The sequence below is a fragment of the Monodon monoceros genome, unplaced genomic scaffold (assembly GCF_005190385.1).
Source record: "Monodon monoceros isolate NGI ecotype Baffin Bay Population unplaced genomic scaffold, NGI_Narwhal_1 Super_Scaffold_3, whole genome shotgun sequence".
Lineage (NCBI taxonomy): Eukaryota > Metazoa > Chordata > Mammalia > Artiodactyla > Monodontidae > Monodon > Monodon monoceros.
Genome location: NW_021703780.1, coordinates 58,657,276 through 58,671,084, shown reverse-complemented (window position 1 = coordinate 58,671,084; position 13,809 = coordinate 58,657,276). Strand labels below are relative to the sequence as shown.

Here is a 13,809-nt window from a genome sequence, read left to right as displayed (position 1 = left end):
ATAGTTAATATGGTTTACCTGCCGGTGTTTATCTGAATGTATCAGAGAGAACTAGAATGGGCCTTCTTCCATGCTGTCTGCCAGGTGAGCCTGTCATCCTGGTGGTAGGTCTGACAGGCTTAGTTCATCCCTGAGGGCAGAGTCAGCAGACCTGTTTGTTAGAACTTGTGTTTTGGGCTTTAAAAAGCATGGAAGTGTTTTGTGCTTAGGGAGGGCTGTTTGTTTGTGATTTACTGTGTATTTAAAAACATGTATTCAGTACCTTTTTGTTGGATGAGGACCCTTTGAGAAAGCTTTATAAATTCTTCCCTGTGGTCTAAGATGTAATTGGGATTGGAGAGGAAACATTTGTGTACCTGGTGAGGGGGCAGTTGTGCCTCCAGTGCATGACACAGAGAACCAGGGCAGCACTGCATGAACTATTAGGTAGGCTAGAGCTATTGGTTAGAGCGAAGATCTCTAGTGAGTTCAGCTTTTAACATAAAGAACCACAGCAGGGTGTGTTGTTTTTTTTAAACCAGAAAACATTTCAGAGCTTTGCCTAAAATCATAGTTTTGAAGTTCCGTGTAAAAACTTTATATGAAGGTTAATCTGATTCAGCAAAGGTAGTTCTGCAATGCACTTAGAAGGACAAAGAGCCAAGAACGGCAGAGACACTTGTGAAGAATAAGATGACAGGAGGACTTGTTCTGTCAGCTGTCAAGGCCTAACTAACTGTAAAGCTAGAGGTGGTAAAATTTACACTGTTATTGGCACGTGTGTAGAAGTATACACTAAGGGAACAGAATAAGATGAAGACAATAGACACTTTAAGGGTAGCATTGGAGGTCAGTGTGAAAAAGAGGGACGTTTTAGTAAAAGTGTAGAACAGTTAGGTAGCCATTTGGATAAAACTGAAATTAATGCAAGAAAAAATCCATGATCAACAAAATATCAAAAGTCCTCACTGGAAGCCCACGTGTCCAATAATTTGCAAGAGAATGGCCGCAATGCAGTAGAAGACTACAGCTTCAACACAATAGTATGGGTATGTCTCAAATATGATACTGAACAAAAGCAAGTCACAAATGCATGCCGTAGGACTGCACTGGTGCAAAAAGAAAGGCAAACTGTTTTAAGGAGATCATCCAGAGATAGTAAAACTAAAAAGCAAGAAAATTTAGATTACCACAAAAAAACAGAATAGTGGTTCCCTGGGGATGGAGGTGCGTAGGACATCTGATCCCATTGCAGTGACCACCAATGAGCTGAAAAATGAAGCTTTTCCATGTTGGAAGAGGTGTTCTAGACATGAGGCTTTGATCTGGTTATTGGAATCCTTGACAGTGAAAGATCTTGAGATAAATATGTCTTGATTAGTGTAATAAAAACAGAAGATCCGAATCGTGCCATATGGTTTGTAAACCAGCAGAGAGCTGAGTTGCTCCACTGCAGTGGTTTTGTTCTACTAGGTGAGAACCTAACTGCTTGCCTTGCTTGAGTGAACACCCATCAAATGCAATTAGAAAATAATGGGGGCGGGAGGCTGAAAAGGTAGTGCTTCCTTTTTCTTATTCATCAACGTCCTGTGTGGTGTCCACTGCACCTCCCCACCTCATGAGTAATCTACAGGGGGGTGACTGGCCTCCTCTGCCACCTCAGCATCAAGCCTCTGAGAGGCCAGAGGCCAGGTGTGAAAGGCCAGCCTTCTTCCAGGTCACATCAAGACTCCACACAGCCCTGGTCCTTATTCTGGGCCAAGGCTGGTGCTTGTTGCCCCTTCCCTCCCTCGGCCTCCTGGAAGCCTGAGGCTGTTGGGGCCAAAGCCTCCTGAAACTCAGTGAGTCTTGCCCCCACCCCACTCCAGACAGGTCTCCCCAGGGACCAAGCCTCTTTGGGCTTTTGTAGCTTCTTGCCGCCCCCTTCCCTACCGGTTCCCTCCTGAGGCTCCTACCTCAGCCCCTGCATAAGTCCATTTATCAGAGAGATTTATTTCTACATATTTTTCTGTTGTTGGAGGAGGGAGAATAAAGGGCATTTTGCTTCAAGTGGAGGCAGGAGAGACCCAGGTCCTCTCACTATCGCTCACTATGGACAAAAGCCTTAGCCACCAGAGCCTCCACTTCTGAGCTGTCCCACAGGGCTAAGAGCTGCCCTGCATTCACAAAATTGACCTCAGAACCTCATGAGGTAATAGGGGAAACCTCATGATAATATGGGAAACAGGAAGAGCTAGACAAGCCCAAAGAACCGTCAGTCAGTAAATTCTGTTGCTGTGTCCTACAGAGCCACTTGCTTAGCTGCCAGATGACTGTCAGTTCCTCTCAGGATACCCTCCAGGCCAGAGTCACCCCAGATAGATTGCCACAGAGGGACAGCTCACTGGGCACCTACTCTCAGGCTGTAAGTTGAGGCAAGGTCTCAAAGCTTTGGGCCTGTTGTTAGGGAAAGAAGGCAGCCTGGTGCAGCCACTCACCGGTCCGCTCTGCTCCGCTCCATGCAAGGCATGCTCCTGCTGCCTCCTTTGCCCCCTCACCCTGCAACTTCAGTGATGCCATTCATCCCTGGGGGGCTCAGCCGACGGACCGTAGCCAATTAGCAAACAGCTAAAGCTTGGAGGTGGTGGGAAGAGGAGGGCCGGTAGTTACCTGGGTCTGGGCCTCTGGTCACTGCGAGAATCCTGAGAGCTCTGATGGGTGGCTGGGGCCCAGGTCTTCTCAGAACTGGAGCCGGGGAAGCCCCAAAAGGGTATGGGCCTCTCGTGTGGGGCAGGGGAAGGGTACTGCTCTCCGCCTCCCTCTTGTCTACTCAGCCAGACTGCTCATGTCCCTACCTCAGCTCATTAGGATTGGGGCTGCTGCTTTCCATAAGGCACCTTTGTGAGAAGGACAAAAAGGGTCCCCTAACTCCAAGAGGACATAGCCTCATGCCAGGGTGCAAAACTTGGCGTGGGCTAGCTTTAGCGCCTGTCACCCTGGGCTGAACACCCTTGGTGGGGTACTAGCCCTGCTTGGGACCATCTCCTCCTTGCCCCTTGCCTATTCAAATACGCCTTTCCTCAAAGAGGCAAGGCTGTGGGACTCGGGGCCAGGCACGGTCCACTTAACATGGTTCTGGAATGTTAAAACTTTCCTCCTGTTTCACCTTAAGCAGCAAAGACTCCTCCCTGCTCAACTCAAAAGGGTAGAGAAAGACGAATTCGATTGCTCTGAAATACCTTCTGGGGGACTCTAGGTCCAGAACTCCAGGGTGCTTCCCCTGAGAGCTGAATGAAAGGAGAGAGAACAGATTTTCTGGGAAAACAGAACTGTGCCTGTTCCCTGGACCAAAGAGGCAAAGCAACAGGAGCTGAAGGCCAGGCCTCCAGCTGCTCCCCATCAGCTTCCCCCACCCCAGGAACAAATCCAGCCAAATCCAGCCAGGCCAGGGCCACCTGGGCGCACAGCCTGGTGATGGGCGGGCACATTGCCCAGCAGGACTTCCTGTGGGGCAGTTAGGAGGCTATGAGAGCAAAGGACACTGCCTGCTCCTGGGTGGGGTTCCCCCTTACACCCCTGCTACTCAGCTCGACTCTGGACATCCCACTGGCAGACACACAGGCTGCGGAGTCCGAGTCCCGAGTTCAACCCAGCAGTGGGGCCTTGGGCAAGTGGACTGGCTCCTCTGAGCCTCAGTTTTCTCACCTATGAAATGGAGATAAGAAGGTCTGCTTGGCAGGTGGTGAGGTTTAAATAAGGTAAGTGACATCCACGCCTTTGACGGAGGGGGGCACGGAGCTGCTGTGTTCGTTACAAAGCCAAATGGAAGCCGGCACATTACACAGATCACCGCGGCAAAGTGGGCCTGTTGGCGACAGTGTGCCCAGCTTCCCGTGATGCAGTAGGTGTGGGGCTGCCTTTGTGCCCCCGTGCCTCCCGCTTCTGCGTCCCCCGCCCATTCCCCCCACATAGGGGCTGCTGCCTGGGACAGAAGCCCATCTGGGCTCAGGCGGTGTGTGTCAAGGGGTAGATCCCCTCTCTAAGCAGCCCAGAGCACTGCAGCTACTGATCTAGTCGAGCCCTTTCATTCTGCAGGTGGGGAAACAGAGGACCCAGAGAGGAGGCCAAGGAATGTTCTCAACTTGCTCACCTGGTTCAAGCTGCCCAGGGTCCACCCCTCCCTCCCTCAGTACAACAGTCCCAGCCCCTTTCCGCAGTGTCCACCCAGTATTTTCACAGGCTTGACTCTTACACAGGGGGGGCACTAAGGGCATATGTGTGAGGAAGACGCTGGAAAGGCTTCGAGGATAAGGGGGGTCACTGGTAGAAGTTGGGGGTGTGATTCTACCTTGATGCCATCATCCCATCTAGATGAGCAGATCTTCAAGGAAGCCAGCGTTCCCTGAGCGTTTTGCATTCCTTTAGGCAAAGTTTTAACCACCTGTTCCTGTTAGTGCAGTCTTGCCCAGTTCTCCCCAAGATTCTTGGAATCACTTCATCCCTGAAATGAAGAAAAGCCAAGCAGGTAAAAGTAGGAGGAAGAGAAGAGACTATAACTTCCAACGGCTTGCTCTGGAGCTGTAGCTGGGAGAGCATTCCTGCCTAGTCCTGCCTGTTAAATCTTCTCCAGAGAAGAAAGATGCTTATAGATGCTGGCAGGCCTAGACTAGCACAGGCAGCGCAGGCTTTAGCAGAGGCCTACCGGGCCCACACAGAGGGAAAGAGCATTCTGAGAACAGCTAGCAAACCTGGGGTTCCCAGATGCATCACACATGCACCGAGGAGGTCCATTCTGAGTGGGTGTTCTAGGGTCTGGAGTTAGATCATCTCAGCCAGAGGTTCTGGGTTCAGCTGACTTTATTAGATCCAAATAGAGCTGTAGGTGCCACGTGGTGAATGTGTGTAGCTGAGGGTGGGTGCCGCAGAGTGGGCTCGTGCTAAATGCCTTCTTGCCTAGTGTCCAGCAGCTTGGAGGATCTCCAGGGCCAAGGAAGCCACTGCACTGTTGGCCAACGAACTGTGAGAAAAACCAAAGTAGAGACATTTAGGCATCCCCAGGGTAAAATGCTCTGTCTCCCAAAGGGGCTGGCCTCTTTTGCACCCGAGTACCTGATGGACCAGCTGCTTCCCAGAGCTGCCCCTAGCATCATCCTGAGAAGCAGAAACAGCGTTTGCAGGCTCCAGGGCCATGAGGTGAGGACCCCGAAGCCCACAGTCCCACAGGGGCTCAGCACCGGCCCTGCCACCCACCCCTCGACGTCTGAGCCCACTTTGGCCAGGTGCACCGATGCTGAGCTGTGAGGGCAAGTCAGGCGGACGGCAGCCAGAGCCTGCTGGCCCGAGGCCCACAGTGAGCCTGCCCGGCGCCTGCCTGCAGCTGGCTTGTGCCATCCAGCAAAGATCCCAGCTGCTGACACTCCCTGCTCCATGCTGCCCCTTCTGGCCAATGAGCCAGAAGCTTATTCTCATAGGTCTCATGGGTTTCTTATTCTCATAGGTGTGGATGTGCAATTAAGAGCTTCAAATGGAAACTTCGTTATTGGAGCAAATTGTTTGAGACGCATTTAAACCTGTGCTTTAACAACTGTCACCAAAGAAAAGAATGGCGCGTAGCAGTGTGCCTTGAAGTATCAAATTAGCTGACAGCACACCCTTCGCTACACAGAAATACAGCTGTTGCCAAGTGCCAGGGGGCTGCATAAAAGAGGTGGGTCGCAGGGGGACAGGACTGTGGTCGGAGATGGTGCCATCAAAGGCCCCTTTGAGGGCTGAGGGAATGCACTTGAACTTGGCCTGCTCCCGGCTGAGACCAGGCTACTCGGGTGGAGCCGTGCTGCCCGCTCCGCCTGCCAGAGCAGCCCTTGGGGGCCAGTGACTGGCAAGGAGGACACACCCACCTGGCAGGGCCCCATCAGAACTGAGAATGCTGCCACCCAGTCACTCTTTGTCAACACGAGAAACCCTTTTTCTGGTGGGGCCATCCGAACAAAGCCCGAACAGGACAATTTCAGAGCAGCAGCCTGTCGACCAGTATGAGACCTGCCTGGTGTAGACGTGTTAGTTGCTGGAGTGACACGTGTGGGTACGGAAGAGGCCACCAGCCTCAGGGAGGCTCGTTTTCACATGTTTGGTCCAAATTTGGGTCCAGCGCTCCCAAACTGGTACAGCATGAAGATGTGCCGGCCTCGGACCCAGCTGGGGGGCGGGGGAGTCCCACACAGGCAGGCCGTGGAGAGGAAGGGCTCTCAGCAGCTCCCCGCTCAAGTCCATGCCTCCCGGTGGCTCTCCCGCCCTCTGCCAGCACACATCTGCTCTGCTCACAGGGGCCTCATCTCAGCTGTCTGCACAAGGCCAGGGTCCCCAGGTATGGGCATCACCTGCTCCTCACAAAAACCAGTCTAGCGGAAGGCCTGTGGCCCAGCCCGGGGAGCCAGTGTCCCTGCCTTACACCACAGGGGCCCCGGGGCTGAGCAGGGGCCCCTCCCATCAAAGTCAGCCCGTCCTTCCCCTCAGCTCACAGTAACCACGGGTAAGAACTGACATCTTTGGCTTAAGCTACAGAGTAAAGGGGGGGGTAGGCCAGGAGGCGCTGTCCCCTCCCCACCCAATCCAGGATTAATACAACAAGGCTGCATGGAGCTGAGCCTTCGCAGATTCACCTTCCCAGCAATACCTCAACCGCATATGCTTCTCCAACTAATACAAAACCCCAAACACCAGGAAGCAGATTCCATAGAACCTTGTGGCCCTGAAAACAAACTACCAGGAATGCCGTGCACCACCCCGCGTCCCGCACACCCAGCGAAGGCCAGGTACCCCTTAGCAGGTGGGGCCTCCTCCCCAGGGCAGGGAGAGCAGCTGCAGCTCAGGGGCCACCACGCCCTCCGGCCGCCTCCCTCAGCTCTGGGGACAAGGCACTCACCCGAGTCATTTAATCAAGCCCCTGAACTGCCCCCAGAGCCCACCTGCCAGGCCCTGGCGCTGTCACATGCAGTGAGCCATTACACAGCACACCGGCTGCCTAAAGGGTGGATACCTGGGGGCAGTTCTCGCTTTATTCCCATGCCATTTTTCTCTGGTCACGTGGCACTAACATTTTAAATGACTCGTCAGCCCTACCCGCCCCCCCCCCACCCCCCCGCCCAACCCTGGAACCGCCTCTCCAGGGAGTGCAGGGGTGTGTGCGGCAAGAACCCTCCCAGCGCCCTCACTACACCGGCATCGGCGTCACCGGGGGGCTGGCAGAGAGGCCGGTTCCTCCCTCCACAGGGTGCAGCGTGTTCCGGGTGACAGGGCCGTCCTGGTCTCGGCACCTCACTTCCAGGATGCTCTAGACGTACTGACTGTGAAGCTGAGGACTGAGAGGCTGACCTAACCTCAGCTTCTCAGTGTCAAACTCTTCTAGGCGTTCAAGTTTTCCCTCTGACGGCAGCCGGGGCTGTAGAGTGGGCCTCCAGACCCTCTGCAAGGTGGTGGTAATGGGGCCTCTGGCCAGGCTGCTGCGGGGGGCACGTGTGCACAAACAGGTACTGCTTTTCTCATGAGGTTCATCAGGTCTCCCACCTGGTCATAATCCGCTCCCGTCCCCATCTGTAGATGGGAATACGGCCTCCCCGTGCTGCACGGCTAGGATGCTCTTCTTTTCTCCCTCCTGTTACCTCCCCCAGCCTCCATAGTGGGGACTGCGGGGGGTGGGGGGGCAGAGTGGCCCATCCCACACTGGGAGGGAGGGATCTCAGTGCGCAGTGTCAGGCGAGAAGGTGATGGTCCCTGGTGTGTAGGGGAAACCGGGGGGCGGGGGAAGAAAGAAGAGTGGAGAAAAGGAATGCCAGGCTATTTGCTGAGCCCAGGTACGCTCTGTGCTGCTCCTCCCACAGCCCTCCTGGGCCTACGTACCCCCCAGCCGGAGCCAGCCACTCCAGAGCCCGCAGGAGGCTGCCCGAATTCTTGAGGCTCTCCAGGTGCTTCTCATTGGAGGTGATCTGCAAGGGAGGGAGAGGAAAGCGGTCGGCTGGCCCATCCCTGACCCATGATCCGTTGGACGGGCACCCTGAGTCTCAGGCCACCAGTGCTATCGGGCAGTGAGCCCTGAGCCCCAGTGCGCTGCTGACCACGGAGGCAACCCTTGGGGTGAGCAGGAAGGAGTCCGCTGCAGCTGGAGATGCACCAGGGGAGGATGGGGTGCCTCCCGTCGGTCCCTCAGGAGGGTCTGTGTTCTGGAAGCCTGAACATTTCAGTTAAAGCAGATCATGGGTGAACAAACTTTCCAGTTGTCGGTTCCGGGACCCAGTGGGCCCATGCGTCCCAAGCCCAACACAACCTCTTTCATATAGACAGAAGGATGATGCTGGGCTCCCGTGATCTCGGGAGCCTGGGAAAAGAAAGAGGCACTAGGAATCAAACTGGTCACACCCTCACCCGCGTACCCTGGGAAGTGTGCCTCTGCCAATGGCCACCGTCCCGGGAGACACAGAGGAGGGACACTTGGGCACCAGAGGCAGAATCATAAACTCTCAGGGCTGGAAGGGACTCGGATAGGTGCTGACCCAGCCCAGGCTCCTGGAGACCTCCCAGTTCAGCCCTTCGGTAAAACGAGTCCATGCCCTACGAGGCAGAGAAGACTTGAGGAATGAACCTTGATTCTGCAATTAGACTGTCTCTCTTAATGCACGTTTCATGTCCTATTTTTATCTTTGATATTTAATAAATATTTTCTAATAAACACTTGTATGGAACTTCACGTTTCAAAAGGCTCTGCAGTTTCCTGTACATTTTCTCACTTATCCCTTTCAGTAGCCTCACCTTGCAAGGTAAGCATGTAGTGTGTTTTATAGATGAGGTGACTGAAGCTTAGTGAGATTAAGGGACCACTACGGCAGTACACAGGGAGCTTGACCCTAACCCCACATGAGGCTGGAACCAGGCGGGCCTCGGCTGTCCCCACCATTTTCTGTCTTTCCACTTGATCATAGCAACCAGGGCTGGATTATCATCTCTGTAGTTCTCAGGGAGAGGCTGAATATTTCTTAATCAATCACTCATGGTGATAGGAAGGTCACAGGGGTAGTTAGACCTTAATGTGGCCTCTGAATTGCACGTGAATGAATTTGTACCTCCACTGAGCCCCTGTCCCGCTTCCTGAGTGTGCCAGACCCCAGCTGCCAGCTCGACTGCATCAGGTGTAATTTCTGCAGAGATTTGCATCTTAAAAGAGCTGTGTGTAAATCTGTTCTGAAATTACACCCCACTTGATGAGTTCAGAAGGCTGCTGTAGTTCAATTCTGTCTGAAGCAAGCACAAACTTACCCTGAAAGGGTCTTCAGCGAGGATTCCCATCTAATTTTTCTCAAAACCCTGCCTCATACAGCTCAGTTGAGCTACATCCAGACTCACTGCCCTTACCAGCCCTACCGTGGGATCGTGGGTAAGAGGCTGTGCTCCAAGTTGCAAAGAGATAACAAGGCTACATTCACTCACGAGGCTAGTTGGAAGGTGCAAACAGAAGAATACGGTGAAAACTGTGTGATCAAAGCGAGAGACGAGAATAGCACCGTGCGCAGCTGACATAAATGCAAGCATAAACAAAGCCAAGAGGATTAATTGAAAACTATGTGATTTGGCCACTTACCTGAACTCTTACTAGCAACATCAGCTGTTGTTCTATCAATATGAGTTAATTAGAAAATAAAAATTTTAAATAATATCAATCAGAGGTTCTAGTTCTGGGAAAGACAGAGAAAACACATGCCACCCTTTCCATGTAAAACCTGAACAGAATGCACAGGGCAGCTCTTTCAGAACACTGAAGAGTAAACAACACTGGCAGATTGGGGAAGGACACTGAAACCGAAGCGCCATCTCCTCTCTCCCTCCAGTACAGACCACCTTGAACTCAACACACCCAAACCCCAGAAGTGGGGCACAAGAGAGAGCCCCAGGAGAAGCCAGGCTTGAGGAATGGGAAAGGAAACTTCGAAAAGCTCAGAGAGAGTAGATGAACCCCCCTTTCCTTTTCCTCAGTTCTCTCTTGCCCCAGGCCCCAGGCAATTCTGTGGTGGCAGCAACAGGAGCCATCAGCCAAAACTCTTCTCTCTCTCTCTGTTCTCACAATGTTTGGCCCCGACATGACAGTTGCGGAGGTTAAGCAGTTTGTGGCCAGACAGAAAATGGGAGACCCAGGGAGCCAGAAAGTACTGGGGAGATAACAGGGAAGAGCTCAAGAAAGCAACCCCATAAAATTATTTATGAACTTCTAGGCTCACCTTCAACCTGTGTTGGTTAAAATAAAAGGTTAAAAAAGATACACCATACAAACAGGAGTCAACAGAAAGCTAGAGTGGCTGTATTAATATCAGGCAAAGAAGACTTTAGAGCAAAGAAAATTATCAGGGATAAATAAAGACATAGCATCCTGATAAAAGGGTTCTCTCACTAAGAAGATAAAACAATAAATGTGTATGCATCTAACAACAGAAATTTAAAATACATAAAGAAAAACTGATACAACTGAAAGGAAAAACAGACAAATCCAAAACTGTAGCTGGAGACTTCAAATAACTCTTATAGTAACAGATAGGATGAGCAGACCAGAAATCAGCACGGATATGGAAAAGTTGAACAACACCGTCATCCAACTGGATCTCACTGATATTCGTAGAGCACGAAGCCCACCAACAGCAGAAATTACATTTTTTCCCAAGAATCCAGGAACATTCACCAAGGTATACAATATTCTGGGTAAAAAAACAAATATTTACTAATTTAAGAGAACTGAAATCACATAAATTATATTCTCTGATCATCATGGAATTAAACTAGAAATAAATAACAAAGATAACAAAAATATCTCCAAATCAATTGGAAATTAAACAACACACTCAAATAATCCAAGGATCAAAGAGGACATCCCAAGGAAAATTAGAAATGATTCTGAGCTGAATGAAGATGTCAATACAATATATCAACGTCTGTGGGGTGCAGCTAAAGTAGTGCTTAAAGAGAAATTTATAGTACAATACTTACATTAAAAAAGAAACGTCTCAAATCCATAATCCAAGCTTTCATGTTAAGAAACTAGAAAAAGAGCAAAACAAACCCAAACCCAAACCCAAAGAGGGAAGGAAAAACAGAGCAGAAATCAAGAGTAATGTGGTAAATGTAGGCCCAAATATATCAATATCTAAATTTACCAAGTACTACAAAATAAAAGACTAACTAACACTGTTAGATTAGATATAACCAAAATATAACACAACTACATGATGCTTACAAACATACCTTAAATATAAGGGCACAGAGCAACTGAAGTTTAAAGAACGAAAAAAGAGATGCCACACAAATTGTAACCAAAGGAAGTTGGTATAGCTAATATCAGACAAACTCGACTTTAAGCCAATAATTATAACTAGGAATAAGGAGAGACATATCATATTTATAAAAAGATCAACTGGGCTTCCCTGGTGGCGCAGTGGTTGAGAATCTGCCTGCCAATGCAGGGGACATGGGTTCGAGCCCTGGTCTGGGAAGATTCCACATGCCGCGGAGCAACTAGGCCCGTGAGCCACAACTACTGAGCCTGAGCGTCTGGAGCCTGTGCTCCACAACAAGAGAGGCCGCGACAGTGAGAGGCCCGCGCACTGCGATGAAGAGTGGCCCCCGCTCGCCACAACTAGAGAAAGCCCTCGCACAGAAACGAAGACCCAACACAGCCAAAAATGAATAAATAAATAAATTTAAAAAAAAAAAAAAAAAAAAAAAGATCAACTGACCAGGAAGATATATCAAGTCTAAATTCTAAACGTACCTAATAACAACCTCAAAATCTGTAAAACAAAAAAATGACGGAACCAAAGTGAGAGTTAAACAAATCCATAATCATGGTGGGATATTTTTCAATCTCTCCCAGTAACATGCACATGAAAATCAGAAGGGATATGGACGTTTTATACAACAAGATTAACAAACCTGACCTAATCGACATATATAGAAAAATTCATCTAACAACTGCAGAATATATGTTGTTTTCAAATGTCCATGGAAACTTTCCAACATATACCACATACTGGGTCATAAAGCAAGTTCTGACAAATTTCAAAGATATAAATCTAACAAAATACGTCAGGATCTATGTTAAAAATTATAAAACGCTGATAAAATTTTTAAAAAACTAAATAAATGGATATAATGTGTTCATGAATTAGATGACTCAATATAGTAAAGATATTAATTTTCCCAAAATATAGGTTTAATGCAGTTTCTATCAAAACCCCAGCAGGATTTTTTGCAGACCCACACAAACAATATCAAAGTTTTGACAAGCGTGCAAAGGTAACTGAATGGGGGAACATTTTTGAACAAATGATGCTAGAACAAATGGACATCCATATGCAAAAACAGGACCCTAGGAACATGTCTTAATACCTCAAATAAAACATCATTCAAGGGAATTCCTGGGTGGTCCAGTGGTTAGGAGTCCACGCTCTCACTGCCGAGGGCCTGGGTTCGATCCCTGGTCTGGGAACTAAAATCCCATAAGCCGTGAGGCGTGGCCAAAAAAAAAAAAAAAAAATCATTCAAAATGGATCATGGATCTGAATGCAAAATGTGAAACTATACAACTTCTGGAAGAAAATATAGGAGAAAAGATATGAGACCTTGGGTTTGTTCATGAGTTTTTAGATACAACACAAAAGCACCATCTCTGAAAGAAAAAAATGGACAAATTGGACTTTATCAATGTTAAAAACTTTGCTCTTTATATATGTACGATGGAATATTAATCAGCCATAAAAAGAATGAAATTTTGCCATTTGCAGCATGGATGGACCTAGAGATTATCATACTAAGTGAAGTAAGTCAGAGAAAGACAAATATACGATACCACTTATATGTGGAGTCTAAAACATAGTACAAATGAACTTATTTTAAAAACAGAAACAGACTCACAGACATAGAAAACAAACTTACGGCTACCAAAGGGAAAGCGGGGGGGATAAATTGGGAATTTGGGATTAACAGATACACACTACTATATATAAAATAGATAAACCACAAGGATTTACTGTACAGCACAGGGAACTATATTCAATATCATGCGATAAACTATAATGGAAAAGAATAAAAAATATAGATATATACATATGTATGGATAACTGAATCACTTTGCTGTACATCTGAAACCAACATTGTTGTAAATCAACTATACTTCAATTTAAAAAATTAAAAAATAAATAAATAAAAATTTTTTTAAAAGCCTTTGCTCTTTGTAGAAGATTGATAAGAGAATAAGACAAAGCACAGACTAGGAGAAAATATTTGCAAATCACATATCTGATAAAGGACTTTTCTCCAGAACATATAAAGAACTCTTAAAAGTCAGCAAGAGAATAACCCAATTTTTTAAATGGGCAGAAAATCTGAATAGACGCTTCATCAAAGAAGGTATTATAGATGGCAAACAAGGACACGAAATGATACTGAATATCATTTGTCACTAGGGAAACACAAATTGAAACTACAATGCGATACCGCTACACACCTATTAGAATGCCTAAAATTCATAAAACTGACAATAACAAAGGCCAGCCAGGATGCAGAGTACCAGAAACTCCCATTCATTGCTGTGGGAACGCAAAATGGTACAGCCACGGTGGAAGACACTTTGGCGGTTCCTTATAGACTTGAACGTAGTTTTACCATACGGCCCAGCAATTGTACTCTTAGGTATCTGCCCAAGAGAAATGAAGACTTATGTCCACACGAAAACCTGTCTGCAAAAGTCTGTAGTAGCTTTATTCAAAAATCACTGAAAAGAAAAAGGAACCGAGACGTCCTTCAACAGGGAAATGGAAA

At 48.5% G+C, this 13,809-nt stretch overlaps 1 protein-coding gene across 7 annotated transcripts in view; it reads right to left on the bottom strand.

The window, feature by feature from the left end:
- Window positions 1-4,149: 4,149 nt before the first annotated feature.
- ULK4 (unc-51 like kinase 4) overlaps window positions 4,150-13,809 on the bottom strand; it is a 512,654-nt gene continuing 502,994 nt past the window's right edge. For 6 of the 7 annotated variants that reach the window (XM_029242045.1, XM_029242048.1, XM_029242049.1 and 3 more), the window contains one exon: window positions 4,150-4,975. In XM_029242045.1, coding sequence (XP_029097878.1) covers window positions 4,787-4,975 — 189 coding nt within the window. In that variant the 3' untranslated portion in view covers window positions 4,150-4,786. Of the gene's footprint in view, window positions 4,976-7,854; window positions 7,941-13,809 lie in introns of all 7 variants that reach the window. The other variant, XM_029242047.1, reaches the window with a different exon arrangement.